This window comes from Pomacea canaliculata, linkage group LG14, assembly GCF_003073045.1.
Source record: "Pomacea canaliculata isolate SZHN2017 linkage group LG14, ASM307304v1, whole genome shotgun sequence".
Taxonomy (NCBI): domain Eukaryota; kingdom Metazoa; phylum Mollusca; class Gastropoda; order Architaenioglossa; family Ampullariidae; genus Pomacea; species Pomacea canaliculata.
In genome coordinates this window covers 7667519-7684765 of record NC_037603.1, presented here as the reverse complement: position 1 = coordinate 7684765, position 17247 = coordinate 7667519, and the positions used below count along the sequence as shown (strand labels likewise).

At 44.9% G+C, this 17247-nt stretch overlaps 1 protein-coding gene across 2 annotated transcripts; it reads left to right on the top strand.

The window, feature by feature from the left end:
* Positions 1-2619: 2619 nt before the first annotated feature.
* LOC112555734 lies at positions 2620-17037 on the top strand. Of its 2 annotated transcripts, none has more exons than XM_025224226.1 (3): positions 2620-3327; positions 9727-9835; positions 13885-15961. In XM_025224226.1, exon 3 carries the CDS (start codon positions 13905-13907, stop codon positions 14670-14672), a length of 768 nt encoding a protein of 255 aa, XP_025080011.1. In that variant the 5' UTR covers positions 2620-3327; positions 9727-9835; positions 13885-13904; the 3' UTR covers positions 14673-15961. The 2 variants fall into 2 exon arrangements, with proteins under 2 accessions (XP_025080011.1, XP_025080012.1); XM_025224227.1 differs by having other exon boundaries at positions 2988-3327; positions 13885-17037.
* Positions 17038-17247: the final 210 nt, after the last annotated feature.

The window sequence follows — 17247 nt, the reverse complement described above, 5'->3', positions numbered from 1 at the left end:
ATTTATTTCTAGCTTTTCATCAGTGTCCCCGTCTTCCCACCTTTTATCTTGAATCCACCGCACGTGCGTTTCGTGTACTCGGTGTTTATATTCCGTTCACTCTGTCCCAGCGCCACCTATCACATCAATCAAAACAACAAACTTCATTCAGGAACAGAAAATAAAACAATAATGAAAACTTCGTTAGAATATGAGATGGTCTGAGGAAAACTCACAACAACAACGATCTTCACTTTTTAAAACCCGCTGACAATAAATAAATTTAACATCGGCGACAGCGGGACAACTGAGCATGTCATCAGGTGATAATGAGGCACTGATGACGTATGCGAACGAGGCTGGCGGCGGTTTGCCGAGAAAATTGATAAATTGTTTCCGCTGGCAACTGCCTGCTGCGAAGGTAACTCCACCTCGGGTGGCTTCAAGTGCTTTGTACTGATTCATCGGATCTTCTTTCGCAGACAAAATCATTTGGGATCAGCACTGAGGACCTGTGGAGAGCGATTGTGGCAATCAGTGATTATTGATGTCTGCTTATAGGACCTTCTCTCTCTCTTTGCTCTCTCCATCTCTCTCTCTTTCATTCGGGGTGTGTGTGTGTGCTTGTGGTATCAAAAACAATTGGCAGAAGCTCTCATGTTTCTCAGTCGATCAGCCTACCCAAGACGACTGTGTGATGCAGACATCAGGTACCCTGAACAGAGACAATAACTTTGCATAGTTCTCTCCCCTCGCAGAGAGCGTTTGCTTGGGCGCTGACGTCACTGTCTCCGAGTGACCTCCCCTATCAACACTCCTTACACTCCATTGGGCTCAGTGACCCGCAGTGACCTGGCAGGGTCAGCCCGCCGGAAGCCAGAAGCTTGTTGTAGCGTGACTGTGTATTAGCGCCACCTAGCCTGATGTTATTGTCATTGATGGTAAAACATACAGAACGAGAGATCTCATGAGGAGGAACAATGAAAGAGAGAAGAAAGCAGTTAAAAGCTAGAACATAAATAAATAATTGAATAAGACTAGCAACAGGTTCGTTTGTTCACAGAAGTTAAAGAATGACTCTGAACTTGAGGATTATCTACAAACAAGTTCCTTCCTCGCGGTATTGAGGGCACTGGGACACCAGCAAGTGTCCAAGATGTTAATCTGATTATACAGATGAAAACAGATGAGTACCTGTCTGCACTCTGAGTCTCTTCATTGCCATTTTCCAAAGTTCAGAGTTCAAGTTCTTGGTTCAGACACATCCGTTGTGGTGTTCGCGTGTACAGAAGCCAAAGTGTCTGAAGGAAACGAACGTGTCGATGGAATTCCGCTGTGGAAGTCAGGCTTTGTTCTGCAGCAGAAAATTTATAAGAAATGTTAGAATGAAAGGATGTATTTGTATCCACAGCTAGATTTGTAGCCATTGCCAATGCGCAGGCGCAACCGGAAACGCCTAACGTTAACGTCGAGACTCGTTGCATCACGTGACCTGATTCCTTGGGTGTCACGTGTTTTGTTTTATACACTCTGTGCCTTCTGAGTTGTACACACGACCATCTCTATCAGCATCCGGCTTTCTGTGGCATCGCATTTTGACTGCTGATGGCCGTGTGTCACGTGACAGGGAAGTGCTTCTACTTCATGACACTGTCGTGGCACACTTGGTAGTCATAATAGCACACACGACACACACAGTTCTGACACTAAGCTTCTGCCAGTCCCACTAAGTCAAGGATGAAGGGATAGATTGCGACAGATAACCCATCATCAGTTTCAGAAGGATGACTTCACTGTGACCCTGTCCTGACCCTCGGCAAACTGTTGGATTATTATTAATATACTGTCATTACCGCAGCACATGACACTAAAGAGTGACTATGAAATTATTTTTAATCTTTAATGTTGTAGAAGAAAGTGAATTTCTGATTGATTGATTGATTGATTGATTGACAATGATGAGGCGACAAAATGAAAGACTATAGCTCATATTCTAGAGGGTTTATCAGCGGGGAAGGGAGAGGAGATGATGAGAAGGTTCAGGAACCTCCCGACGTTGACGACGAAGGTTTCGTGTACACCAACATACTGACTGGATGATAAGGCTAGGGCAGGACGCCATCTTGCGATTCGAACTCTGTTCACTAGGGACACCTCTACCGTGCGATTGAATCAGCAGCATCGACGACAGCATCAACAACAGCATCGACAAAGACATCGACGACAAGTACATAATTACAATGAGATGTGAGTAGAGAGTCAATTCCATCTACATTCATCTCTTATTTCTCCTACTGGAAAATTAAAAACAAACAGCCCTCGTCCCGTTAGATGTTGCTGGACTATTACAGTAACAAGAGTGTAGGCGGCTATAAATAGACAGCAAGTGGTCATCATCAGCTCGTGTGCACGTGATGGTGGTGGATGGGACAGAAGGACTCAGAGCGTGGACGAGACAGTAAGCCGGGTGGAGTAAAACATTGTGTTTACCGGTTAGTCTACCTACTCCTCCAGCCCCGGCGACACGCAATCCAGCAACAATCGGCTAACGATTTGTCTGAGCAGTAAGCTGGCGCGAGGTGCACCACCACCACCACGACGACCGCGGGCCGCTCGGGGGGTTTGGGGGACCGGGGGCGTCGGGGCTGGGGCTCGGGGGGCGTGCTCGGCTCCTGGGAGGATGAGGAGAGGATGGGGTTGGCGGACGGCCCGCGTGTGTTGCCTGTCTCTCACACAAACGTCAGCAGCGTCAGCCCCTGGCGCCAGCAGGTGTCAGCACAGGAGCGAGGCTGGCGTCTTGGGGCCGCTCTCACCTTGCTGGGCAGTGGACGTCGCTTTCAGCCAATCAGATGGCGCTTTGGAAAGCACGTGAGAGTAAGCGCGGCATAAGAACAATAATAGATCATCTCCCCACCCGCCCACCCAAGTCACCTTCCACCCCACTCCTCTTTCTCGTGTTTATTCTCTCCCCATTTTATTACCTCCCCTCCTTTGCCCAAGTGTGTGGGAGAAATCAAAGACATATATATATGTGGTTGCTTCCCCTCAGCTGCTCATTTCACCAGCACTACGGCCTCCACCACCACGTAGTGCTGAGTTACGGGACTAGCGCTCAGTGCAGCCACAGTCCGTGGTTCCACCCGGGGTCAGCAGTGCTCCACAGCCATCACATGATTCTAAACAACGGTCCAGAGGCTGTCGTTGATCAGGCGTGACTATTTCTCAGCAACATTTCTCGTCAACATTTGTTCTCTCACCCGGGAGGACTCCATCAGTTTCAGGTTTTTTGGGGGGACACCACTCACTCCGCCCTCACCTTTGTTCGTTGCCTCCGACACCTGCTGAGCGGTAAGTAAAGATGTCCAGAGGAAATCTGGGTCTAGTTACATCTTTGTACAAATGAAAAATATTTTAAAACAAGGCTTGTACATATATGCTTAGAGAGTTATGTAAGTAATTGTTGTGACTGAGACGAAGTTGCTGGTGGTTTGATATTGCATGTACATTGAGACATACACACTGACATCATGGAGACTGAAAGGTCGGAAACACACAAACATCATTTCTATAGAATAGAAAAGGTTAATCCCATGTTGAAAATATCTTCTGATTCCCAAATATCTACTTTCCATTCTCTTTTTATTCACTGTATATTTAGCTTCATTTGACTAATGATCTAATTTTAGAAATAAACTAAGGAAAAGCAAAAAGCCGCGATGACAAGTTGGTGGCTCTGACTTCTATGTGTAACAACTTTGTACAGCTGCATTTTAAGCACTGTTAAAACACATTTAAACACAATTAAAACACGTTTTAAAAACAATTGAAACACGTTTTAAAAACAATTAAAACACATTTTAAAAACAATTGAAACACTTTTTAAAAACAATTGAAACACGTTTTAAAAACAATTGAAACACATTTTAAAAACAACTAAAACACGTTTTAAAAACAACTAAAACCACATTCCGTGTAACACGTTAGTGATGACTGGCTCCTGTACAGTTTTTTTTTTTCATTCTTATACGAGCTAGTCTAAATATTGTACCTGTAAATGGTTTTATTTCTGTATATTTATGAAACATTTAATTATTGCCAAAGACATTTGTACCTAGTGGCAAGGTGAGCAGCAACAGTGATCATCGCCTCCGTCGTTACAAGCTTCGTTAGATGGAATGTTTCCTGGGTTTCACGCCTTTTAACTGAAAGAAAACAACAGTCTGTGCACGGAGCAGGCACAAGAACCGAACCTGTCGCGTTTAGACTAAACAGGTTAGAACGACAGTCTTGTGTTTGGTCTTCCTCCCGAAGTCAGGTGTTACAGACAGATGATGTCCCATGTTGCTATTTCTCTTTCTTTTTATAAGAGATATTTCCTCTGTCTTTTTAAGAGACATAAATATTATTTATTTGCACCTACAACATTTCTCTGTCACTGTAACTCTTTTTTCATCGCATCCGTTCTCTGTAACGATCTGTAACACTTTTACAACTGTAACACCTCTATGACGGAAACTAATAGCCACCAGTCTGCTACTTGTACCACAATTCGTGAATTGTGCCAGTAAATATTTTAAAACTATTTATCTGTTCTGTAATGGACCAGTAACTCGTGTATAACTCGTTTGTGGCTAATGACTCTGTGTAATGGTGTCTGGGGCTCATGACAGAAGCCCTCGAGATGAACTCGTAGAGAGGCTGGCGGCCGGTGAAATGACCGGGAAGCGGTAGAAACTGTGAGTTCAACCAGGGTTAGTGCTGACCTCTGCTCCACTCAGGACGAGGCTGGTGTCTGTTAGAAGTCTTCAGCACCCGCTAACGACATTAGAGACAGTCGCCCCCAGTCGCTGTTTGCGCTCTCGTCAACTCCGTCATCTCGGAGGTCAAGACTCTCAAAGGTCAGGTTCAGATGTACAGCAGAGGGCGCTATACACAAATTTGCTAACGAAAAAGTAAAGACCACGTGAATAGATGACTTCTGTCACACGTGGGACATGTTTGTACAAATGGTTCCCTACCCGACGAGGACGAGTCACGTGACAACATTAGTCTTACGTTCCGAGGGCGGGTTTCTCGGGTCTTGACTTGCTGTGTGAACTCCCGATCCTCCTCCCCTTAGAACAGGACAAGTCTGTTCAGGGGTTGGACTGGTCAGTTGACTTTGTGCCGGTGTTAAATAAGGTGGATTGTCTTGTTTACTCGTGTGTGGCGAGGGCAGGGAGTGAAGAGAGGGTGAGATGTTGTCCTTTCTTATCTAATCATTCCTGTTGTTTACTCTGTAAGGTGCTGCCATTACACAGTCTTGTTGTGTAATGTAGTCATTGTATCTCAGCAGTGGTCGGCATTGCTATAAAATCACTTTCTGTTATTTATGCTATTGCGTGGCTTGCACACGGGAGGGACAAGTGTTCACCCAGACATACATGTGTCAGGGAAGAGAAGTCATCCTTTCCAATCCCCTTCTGTCTCTCCCATCCCATCCCCACCCTACGTTCGCTCGTCTTTTAATTTCGCAGAAGATGTCAACCGGAAGTATGTCTATCACATACGTCACCAACATGCAACGGACCTCATTGAGAATTCATGAAAAAGGCCGACATGACCACTGACCCGTGGAGGCTAATGACACACAATCAGCTCCGCCACAGCCACGTCATCTGCTAATCGCTGGCCAATCAGCTGTGAGAGTGCGTGTGCGCGCGCAGTCGGCACATTCTAGTCACGCGCATCTCTGGTTGGAATCCCCCCACACACACACATCCCTCCGCCTGTCCCAGGCAAGTCAACAGGCAAAGTAGCAAACAAACAACAAACAACAAAATAACAAACGAAAATCGACGAAGAAAAAATTAATCACAGAAAAGCAAGAACAGATGAAGATAAAAATTAGCATGAGAGACATAAGGACGGACAGGACATACAGACAGACATAAAGTACAAAGAGGATTGAGTGAGTGAAAGCACGGTAAGTACGCGTGCTGCCCGCGATTTGCATGACAACCGGAGTGCACAAAGGTCACCCAGTCTGCTTTTCGTCTTCAGAGCTGAAGAACCTGTAAACAGGAATGATTTCTGTGGAATTAGTCACGACTGCTTATTACCACAATTTTAGAAATTATTTGCAATAAGCGGGGCCCAGTCTCAGGTGCGTGTAGGTCAGGTGAATTTGTGTATTGTGTGAGGTTGTTGTTGTTGTTGTTGTTGCTGCTGTTGTATTTTACTGAAGCATAAAAACTGGCGTGTATTCTGCAGAATATTGTATTGTATTACAATGGTGGCAGTGTATTATATTGTTATGCCGTCTTCTGAATTCTATTTTGCATGAAGAGGTCATGTGACAAAAGAGATGAAATGTAGGCAAGATAAGGACAGTCAGCAGAACTGTTTAGATAATCAAGAGACAAAGTTATTAGCAGAACTGTTCTCGAACCTGACAGGCAGACTTATCCACGGAGTTGTACAGAGACTGACTGTAGTCCGGCAATGTCCACAGCTGTGGGTACTGAGCGGAGGTAAAACAAACTCGAGTTTGTTCTTTGTGAAAGAAAATTTGTGTAAATCCTAAAACTGAAAGGGATGAAAAGCAGAGTTAGTCGAGATGTTTTTAGTAAAACAATAAAACTGTATCAAGTGTAATTAGTAGAAGTTTGAATCACAGCAATGACAAACGGAACTTCGGCTTTCAGTCTGCAAAGGGAATTCACTTTAACTTCTGAAGAGAGGAAGAAGAGTGTGTGTAGCCCGTTAGTGTGAAGAGTAAACCTGTTGCCGAGATCGAACCAACGGCAAATAATCACAGAAAAAATCGACTGGGTAGACACGCACACAAAGTGTAGGACCAACTACCATCGACAAGACCACGTGATCAGTGCAAACAGAAAATGAACAGAGCTGTCAGCCTCACGTGCTGGCTGAGCTGGGATACCTCCTTCTCTCTCTCTTTCTCTCTTTTGTCTCCGCTCTGTATCCTCTATGTATCCTCTCTATATCCTGTCTGTACCCGCTTTGCAACGTCACAGTTCAGACTGTGGCGCAGTAACGGCCCTTGACGCACAACAGCGCCCCCCAGTAACTGAATCCTTGGGACAAGGGGCAAGGGGCTGAGAACTACTTCTCTCGGTGCTAATCTGGTTTCACTGGGCTGTCGACTCGCAGTCAGTCCCTACAAGGGTCTCTTGGGCGGTAATCACAAGACTCGAACCTCAATCTGATCAGACTAACACACAGCCCCATTCTCTTCTCCACCCCTACCCTCGATGCCGCAGCCCCACTCACACATTAGACTTGAGACGGTCAGGCCTTATTAACATCAACCAGTGGCATCTTTTTTTCTTCCTTTTTCGTGTTTTGTTTCCTTTTTTTTCTTTTCTTTTTTTTTGTTTCCTTTTTTTTCTTTTGTTTATTTGTTTGTTTGTTAGCTCGTTTTTTTCTTCGTGTTCATGTGTGTGTGGGTTTGGCTGAGGAGGCAAGAATGTGAACGATGTTCACTGTCAGTATGGAGTCTGCCCTCACCCTCACCCTCACCCTCCAGACCCGAGCATCACCGAGGTCAAGGTAACTAGGGTTCAAGCACAGCATCAGTCAAACAAGAACAGAGGTGGGAGGTCTCTCCAACTAATTTTCAGGAACCCCAAGAACAAAACTTGATCACCGCAGTTTTAACCTTCAAGATCTGTTACTCACTGATAATCAGATAAGTGAGTCGGCTTTCCTCGCATTTTTCCTTTCATCTCCTCAGACACGAGTAGCCGAGCGTTGAGAGGGCGCTGGAGAGCTCTTCAGTCTCGTCTAATTAAAAGGAAGTTTCAGCAGGGACAAACTTTTTTTTTCACTTCCACTTACTTTATTTTACCTCGCTGTCAATTTTATTTTCTCAAGATCCTCCGAACAGCAGTTGATGTTAAAAAAGCTTCTGTCTCTACTTGTAGCGAGCACAAGTAAGCAGTTTCTCCTAACGAGCGGACATTTTGTAACTTTTCTCTTGTTCTGCCCCCAAGAGGCCTTGTGTGTCCGCTTCTTCTTTCTTTTGCTCTGTATTTGCTGTCACCATTAACTCAGCTTTAGTAGGAGGAACAAAACAAATCTCATAAATCAAAACATCATTATCGGATGTTATCTACATCGCTTTCATTGCCATGGAAAACATCAGCAGGCTTAATCATTGATGAATTTACCAGAAGCCCTATGACTAGTCCGTATTGCAAGCATCCCCAGTTCTGTTTGTCAGTAATCGTTGGAATGACAGAAAGTGCATACTGTGTATATTGCAGTATTAAAATATTTTAGTCTCAAAGTGTTGCTCAGACGGAGTCATGTAGTCATGAGGAGGAGGCTCGGTGGACTGAAGGTTCATCTCCTGACTGTGGAGCAGACGGTCACTGATTGCAGTCCGGCTCCGGTCTCTGGCTGCAAGACTCTCATCCTGCCCACCAGCAGCTGCTTGCCACAAACGGGGGACATGATTATATCAGGGGGAGGTAATGACGGTTGGGCTTCGACATTTCTTCACGCCGTGTCCTTAGACACGATGAACCACCTACAATTCACAGCGTCTACCGTGACTCTTGACCTTTGTGATGACGTATTCGTGAAGTACACAGTGTGTCCCGCCAAACTTTTCCGACTCCATCATCCCGAGAGATCCATTTGATGACTATAGATATAGATAATAACAGATAATCAAAACTCAAACTAAACAAAAGTGTAGCTAAACATTTCTGCACACTGCCCTAATTATGTTGAACATTTACAGGTCATTGCACTTTGACCTTAAGCGTTCAAAAAATACTGTTGTTCACCGGTTCTTTAAAAAAACTGAAACCGTTGGTGAATTCAAGATGAAAACATCAGAAAAATCTCAGGACGAGCAGAAATCAAAGGCGAGGACGTCCACACATAAAAATGCACAGAAAACAAAGTCATTAAATATTATGCTCAGTTCAACAAAGTATTTTCTTTCTTTCCTGTTATTAACAAGATTTTGTAGAACACAGGTCTGACAAGAAAAGCTACGTTTGAAGATTTTGTGACAACCACACAACTCAACAAGAATTGTTTTTTTCAGACTATCTCTCTCTCTCCATCCATACTTATATACCAGCAGAAGCGTAAAAAATTTAATACTTTTTTTAAAATTTGGGGGAAGATAAAGAGTTTGCCCTGCAGGAACCAACCGTCAGGAGGAAAAATCTCATTTGCTGGTCAAGTGGGAGTGTGTAGGAGCGATGCTGCTCAGTCACACGTCTTGTCCCTTGTGACCCCGTTATGACACGTGACATGTAATACATGAATGTCTCCACCACCTTATGACACGTGACATGTACTACACGTGACATGTAATACAGGAATATCTCCGCCATCTTAAGACACGTGACACGTCCATGTCTTCACTGTCATCTATTGTCTCATCGTGGCACTGAGATTCATCATCACTACAGACCAAAGCGCTGAGATGAATACGCGCTGACAGAAAAAAATAGTCTCAAACTCATCATCGACATACACTGGTAGAACAAATTCCACTGAAATAAATCAGCCAACATTAAAATAGATCACCACATACTTAATATAAATTAACCTGAAATAAATCTCACACCGACAAAGATTTCTTCTCATTGGTAATGGACACTTACATTTAACCCCTCGCTATCGGAGCGCACAGAACTTAAGCTCTTGCACACTGTTGTCGTTATTGTTATTATTGTTGTTATTGTTATTGTTAATGTTATTGTTATTGATGTTTTGCAGACGGTCAGTACATGACAAGGGAGGCCACCATGACGTCATGGATTCCGTGGATGGGCGCATGGCAGCGGGACACAACTTTAGTCCTGTGTGTTCTCCTTGTTTTAGTCAGGTTAGTGTAGTGTCTTGTGAGTTTACTTTCGTTCTGTGTGTTGTTGTTTGTTAGTGATGTAACACTGTTGTCCTTGTCGTCCTGTGTGCTTTAGTCACGTGTCACACAGTGTGTGCTGGAGCCATCATTGCTTCTAAACGCTCTCCAACCTAGTTGGGCACTTTCATTCTCGATGGGCAAAAGGTTGAGCAGGTTGAGGTGATCTAGCAGGTGGCAAGTCCGTTACAAGTCGACCTTATCTATCCCACACCAGATCATTTATTCAAAGAACAAACTCCCGAGTAGCCCGAGCTCGTTTCGCTTGATGTCCAGGCTGAGGCTAGGACGATATTGTACAGTTGCTTCATCCGCGGTCTGCTCACCTGTTTTCTTACCTGGGTCTGGGTCTGTCAACAAACATCGTGACCGACCAAAGAACATCGTCCCACTGTCAGGCAAAGTGATCAACGTAGAGTGGCGCCATCTACATGTCTTACTGCTACAACACCAACTTCTACTCTCATCAAGGATTTGTTTATGCACGGACTGACACACTAAGCTATTGCTGTCTTGTCCTCGTGACTACGTGACTACGTGCTCTCCGCGTGCTTGAAGTTCACGTGCTCGAGATTTCACGTGAGGTCACACACACGCACTTGATGACTCCTTTACTTCTCCTCCTCTCCAGATTTCCTTCTATACCTTCAACAAATCACGTGACTCTCTACCGGCTTTAATTTCGTCTTCTGGACTTATTAAAGCCGATCACTCAAGCCAATTAATGCGGAGTTAAGCTTCCTTCCTGTGGTAGCCAGCTACGCCCCACGTCAAGCCGTAGGAGACACGTAGTGCAGGAGACAACCAACAGTTGCCATGTTACTTGGACACCAGAACGAGGCGTGTAAGCGCAGTTCAGCGTTAAGTCCTGCGACGTAAAGCCCACGTAGCGACATTTGATTTCCTTCTAATCACGTGGTGTACGTTAAGTCACGAGTCACGTGACATTTTTAAATTAGCTCACGGAGATTACTATGCCATACTTAAGCTGTAGGTCAGTAGGTGCGTGTTTGTCATTTTGTAGCCATGATTAAACTTGTGTCTGTAGGTTCATATCTCTCCTTCAACTCGTTCAATCTTTATTAATTTACTTTTCCTTTCTTTTCTTCCTGCCTTCATTTTTGTTTAAAGAGCTCTGGCTTAATGTAACTTTGTCAAGCTCTGCCTTCTAACAATTATTCTCCTTAAATTAAGTTTTGAAGTTAACCTTTAATGTTTCTCGTTTCAATTGTTTCGGTGGTTTCTGCTACACCTGATGCTACTAGATGTCTCGGACTTTCAAAAAATAAATAAATAAAAATAAATAAATAAAAAAATAAGAGAAGACAATTCACAGAAAGTTTTCAAAGCAATTCCGTCACAAAGAAGACCACGTGACAAGCGGAAGCGTTTCTAACTTACACGAGAGCTCTTCATTGTAAGATTTCCACATGTTTATGCCCCTTGGTCTGTAATTGTCGCCCTTGCCGCCAGTGTTTGTCGCCGTGTGCGCCGCCATAATGGTATGAACATGGCCTTAATGCGGGTGTTACCCAGGCACGAAGAGTTCTGGCGGAAAAGATTGAAAATGTGGAATTTTTTTAACGGTGAGAGAGGTTTGGTGAGGCGAGGACAAGGTGGTCAGCACTTTGCTGACAAACAACGCCGCCTGGCGGGCATGACCATTACACAGAAAGCGTCCCAAGGCTTGAGTATTTTCAAATTTCAATATTTCTTGTTGTTTTGTTGTTTGTTGGCTGCTTCTATATCATTTTCGTCAATTTTCCGGTTCTTTTTTTTTTTTTTTTTTTTTTTGATTGTTGGGGACACGGAACATTGCATGCCGGGACTGCATCTATACTTTGATTTTCTTGATGTGTCAGCTGCTGAAGATTTCGATAATTTGAGGCCAGGAACCAATCGGACCTGACGATATTTTTTGAATCATAGAAAGTGTCAGAGGAGAAAATTGCCTGCAGGCAAATTAAAAATGATAAGCCGCTTGGTGGTGTTCGAGTCGCGTGCTTGTCACAAACAATAATTACCATATATTAGTCTTCTGGAAACCTTCCGGAAAGTTCTGCCTCCTACACTCTCTCATCGCCTTTTACCCTGTCAGTTGGAGAAGCAAGATGGCCGCTTGTTAGAGGACTGGTACCCGATCCTGGACACACCCGTTGTTGTTTTTCACTACCAACTTTATTTATCTGTAGAACAGGGTGGATGTTACTAGAGCAGGCGAACCGGTTGCATGAAACTCGAAAGGTTTGATGTCAGCCCTTAGTTTGAGTAAACAAACACGATCAACCCTGATCCAGCAGCCGTGTTTTGGTAAACAAGCAACATCGTTTTTTGAATATTTAAAACTGGTTTTACATTTCAGTGAAGAATACATCATCCATAACCTGCGAAACGATCTTCGGGGTTTGCCGGCTATCTGATGTCTGATGAATTATGTAATAGTAACATTGGTAGACAAACAATTTCCTGATAAGGTTGATAAATATTTTTTATTTGTTTTATAACTACAGAGTGAATGTTTTAGTCTCCAAACATATTTATAAACGATGGTGGCGATAGAGAAGTTTGCATCTGTAGTTACTGATGATGGTCTGACAAGGCAACAGAAACCTGTTTATCTCTTTAATGTGATCAGCTTAATTTCTTTTTAAAGGTATGGAAACCTAATTAACTATTTCAATTATTTAAGCATATTAAAGCACACACTTGCTAAAGAAAAAAAAACTGTTGTAACTGTAGATAATGATGGTGTGCAATGTGAAACTAATACAGGGTCAAAGAGAGTTTTGAAGTTTATAAATGACATCCAGTGTTGACACTTTGACCTGCACTATTTCTTTAATTATCTGTAAACTGTTAAATTTAATTTTATGAGTAGTTCTGTAAAGCTTTTTTATATTGTGAAGCACTGAAGCTTTTTAGTTGACTTTCCCTGATTGCACAGACACCACACAGTGATTGACAGACACCCCAAGCATTCATTCATTTTTAAAATAATTTCTAGATGCTCCTTTGACATTAAAATAGAGTTTGATTAGGGTGGACTGACTTCTTTAAGAGCATTTTGTCTTTCATAAAGCTTTAGAAAAATACTGTTTTTGTCTGAGATTACATTTGTCATTACTATTTTAATCAACGCATGTTTCCCAGACAACATTTGTAATCATAAACTTGACTGCATTCTCACAATAGAAATTAATTTACTCGGCTGTCGATGTTTTTATAAAGTCTAAACTAATATTGTCAGGAATAATCTGACTTTAAACTTTATAAGTCGGTGCAACAATATTAGGTTAGAGGTTAGAGGTGAAAGGTCAGTTTGGGTGGATGTTCACCCACAATCATCAAGGTGGGCGATGGTCGGTGGTGCGTGACGTCACTAAGGTGTGAAAGGCGGCTCCTCGCTTTGTTCTTGAGAGGGTCACGGGGGTCACGGGGGTCACGGGGACCACAGGGGCACGTGGTCTTTCTCCACGATGCCCTCTGTGCGCAGTTTCCGTCGTGTTTAAAAGGAAAGGCGCGCCATGTGTTACGCATCAGTGATTTCTGGCAGAATTGCGGCCCAACACAAAAGGCAGCGAAGTCAAAACTCGACAGGAAATCGAAGGGAGGCCACCAGCTCCACAGCTTGTCAAGCCCCCCATTGTGCGTCACCGGAGGCGGCAAGACACAAATTAGCTTGCACGCACACACATTAGACAGACCTGCGCTTCCGATCAACTGGTCTGGAAACAATTTTTTTTTACTTTTTTTTATGTTGATGCCTAGCGCTACCCGTATAAACAATCTTGTTGGGTGGGGTCAGCTGAAAATATTTCTAGAATCACGATGCTTGAGAAGTTGCTTGTTGCTTTCACTCTAAACTTTATGTATCTTTTGATCGTCCGCCATACCTCTCCTCACCTGTCATACCTGATGATTTAACACTTGATTAGAAGTCACATGTCAACCTGTCCTGTTCATTCTTACCCTGAATATTTATTGATATCTTGCTGTTGTTTCTTGGTTTGCAGTCAGGGTGTCGGCTTTGAACATGGAGGCAGTAGCAGCAGCAATCAGAGCAGCCTGCATCAGTCGCCCTCTGGTGAGCATCGCGAGCAAGGGCCTGTGTCCAAGGACCAGCAGCATGTCGTCAACAGACGATACATCGACTCTCTGGCCAGCGACCTCTTCAAACGCCCCGCCGACCAGAAGCGCTACTTGGACTCCATCGCCGGAGACCTCCTCAATCGGGACAACAGGTCGCCAAGTGCACGAGGTCAACGGAGAGATGCTCAAAGGAGCAACATCACGTGACGAGGACCAAGGTGAACCACAGACTGCTTTCGATTTCAACCCGGACCCCGAGGAGGAGAGGTATGACAAACGGCACATAGATTCTTTGGCAGGCGACCTTCTGAAAAAGAGCGAAGGTGGTCCATGGGACAAAAGGTATGTCGATGCCATTGCAGGTGATCTTTTGAAGAGAAGTGATGCGCGGTGGCCGGCGAGTGCAAAGCGCTACCTGGATTCTATTGCTGGAGAACTCTTGAAGCGGGACGATCCTCAGGTGCCAGAGCGAGGTGCCAAGCGGTACATCGATTCCATCGCCGGAGACCTGCTGAAGCGTGAACCCAGCGATCCATACACAGCTCAGAAAAGATACATAGATGCCATCGCTGGAGACCTACTCAAGCGTGATGCGCAAGGAGACAAAGCAAAACGATATCTGGATTCCATTGCAGGTGAATTGCTGAGACGCGGACACCCGTATGGTCGGTATGCAAGAGGTACATCGACTCCCTCGCTGGAGACCTGCTAAAGAAAGATTTTGGTCCCTTCGGAGATGAGAAACAGCACATGGAGGCCATAGCAGGAGAACTCAGAGAAGGTGAGCAAGAAAAAAGGTATGTGGACTCCATTGCTGCGGATCTACTGAAGCGCCACCAAGGTGCTGATGCAGACGACAAATACAAACGGTATGTGGACTCCCTTGCCGGCGACCTGTTGAAAAGGGAATCAATGACAGAAGTGCAGGAACCAGACAAGAGACACATCGACTCCATCGCCGGCGACCTGCTGAAACGGGATTCAAGCATCGATGAGCAGAAAGAAAACAAAAGATACATGGACTCTATAGCCAGTGACCTTCTCAGAAGGTCCGCAGGTCAACCTCTTCCACAAAAGAGACATTTGGAATCCATAGCTGATGACCTCATCAAAAGAACATCAAACGGTCTAAATGCTCCAGACAAACGACACCTGGATTCCATTGCGGGTGACCTCATTAAAAAGAACATCATGAGACCCGTGAATGTCCCAGAGTACAGTGGCGAAGAAGGACTCGAGAAGCGCCATCTGATTCTATTGCTGGCGACCTCATCAAGAAATCTGTCCAGACAGACTCGGATCTTGAAGCCGAGCTGACATCTGGCGGCCAGAAAGAAACGAGTTTTTGTCAGCCGACAAACGCCACCTCGACTCCATCGCTGGGGACCTCCTAAAGAGAAACGACGAGAAGCGATTCGTGGATTCCATTGCTAGTGACCTCATCAAACGCCAGGATGCTGACAGCGACAACAGTGACTCGCCATCCGTGGATGTGGTCAACGGGGGAGAGACAGGACACAAAAGTGACATCGACTCGGTGGCCGACAGTCTCTTCAAGCGAGAAGGTTCTGAAAGCAAGCGCTACCTGGACAGCATCGCCAGCAGCCTCTTCCGCAAGAAATCTCATGTTCGTAAGAGAGACGCCAGGGGGCGCCGCCACCGCTCTAAGCGCTACATCGACTACATCGCCACCAACCTTCTCAAGCGGCCCACGGAGGGAAAGCGCTACGTGGACAGTCTGGCCAGCCACCTGCTGAAGCGCAACGCTCGCGGAAAGCGTTACCTGGACTCTCTTGCTGGCGACCTGTTGAAACGACCCGCCTTCTATGATCACGTGACTGCTGAGTCAGCCACCGACGACATGGCGGAAAGCAATGCAGAAGACTGGACGGGGACAGAGCTACAAGAGTATTACGGTCCCACGCATCATCTTGATAAAAGATACCTGGATTCCTTGGCCAGCGATCTCTTCAAACGAGATTTCGATGAGAACGGAGATGAGGTTGGTGTAGGAAAACGGAGGGAGGAGACAGCAGAGCCTCTTTTCTCGGATGCCTCGTTTGGTTACTACTTACAGACCATGCCATCCAAAAGATACCTGGACTCTTTAGCAGGGGACATCTTCAAGCGCTATTTCAACCCCTATGTCTGGGCCAATCTCAAGAGAAACCCTTACCGCAGGTTTCCCAGCAGAACTTACCTCGACTCCCTGGCTGGAGACCTCTTGAAGAGGGACGCTCACAAACGGAGAAAACGATACGCGGATCTGCAGACATCGGAACTCTTCAAGCGAAAACACCACAGAATAATGCCCGGATGGTTTCTGGACGCTTACCCGGTGCTGACCTACGGAGTCGGTGACACCAGCTCAAAAGACGACGAGACAGCAACGACAGGCGATGTCAAACCCTTGACCAGCAAGCGATTCATCGACAGCATCGCCAGCCACCTTCTCAAGAAGCGCAGCCTGGAGGACGCGGCCTTGACCCTCGACGACGACAAGCTGACAGCTGATGACGTCATATCCGTTTCAAAGCGTTACCTGGACACTCTTGCTAGCGACCTGCTCGACTGAGACATCTGGAACTTTCGAGTTTGTTTACTATTTTGCGAACTTTACAGCACTGAGCGCTAGTCTTGCAAGCCACTCACCGCAGACGTGGACAGTTTTGTTTTCGGACTCAATGATCCTTTCGGACAACAGTTGAACATTCCAGACCCAGCATACACAGGACAACACAAAGTCAGTTTTTAGAATTATTAATTAATGTTTTCGAGTTGTAAGGACATGATTAAGAACTTCTTAAAATTTTCTCTGTCCTAGCTATTAAAAGTTTATGTTTATTTTATGCACAAATATGATGACGAAGGTAGTCGTTCATTATTGGCGGAACAACTGACCATAGACAATGTGTAGAATCGTTTCATAACGCATGATGTATTGTTTGTTGATAAGGCTGAAATGTGTCCAAACCTACAACACCAATATTGCAGCATGGTTGGTGTTCTAAGCGATATCATGAAGTTTATAAGAAAACAAAGTTGAAACTCTTGAATAAAAATATGGAAGAACAGAATTTGATTGTTAGGACGGCTTGGGCAGTACAGAAGAGTAGTAAGGTTAGATATCTCTACCATCTCTGGTAAGGTCACGTACACTAGTGCTACTGGCGTCACGTGCGCCGTTGACACGGGTTCAAAGGACGAGACCATCTGGACGAGGGCACGTCATGATGGCGGAGGTTCACTTCCCAAGTTGATGTCATCGCTCGCTTTGAATGAAAACC

What these genes read in the sequence shown, in the direction of transcription:
- LOC112555734 (XM_025224226.1), top strand. Translation starts at nt 13,905, where the DNA reads ATGGAGGCAGTAGCAGCAGCAATCAGAGCAGCCTGCATCAGTCGCCCT.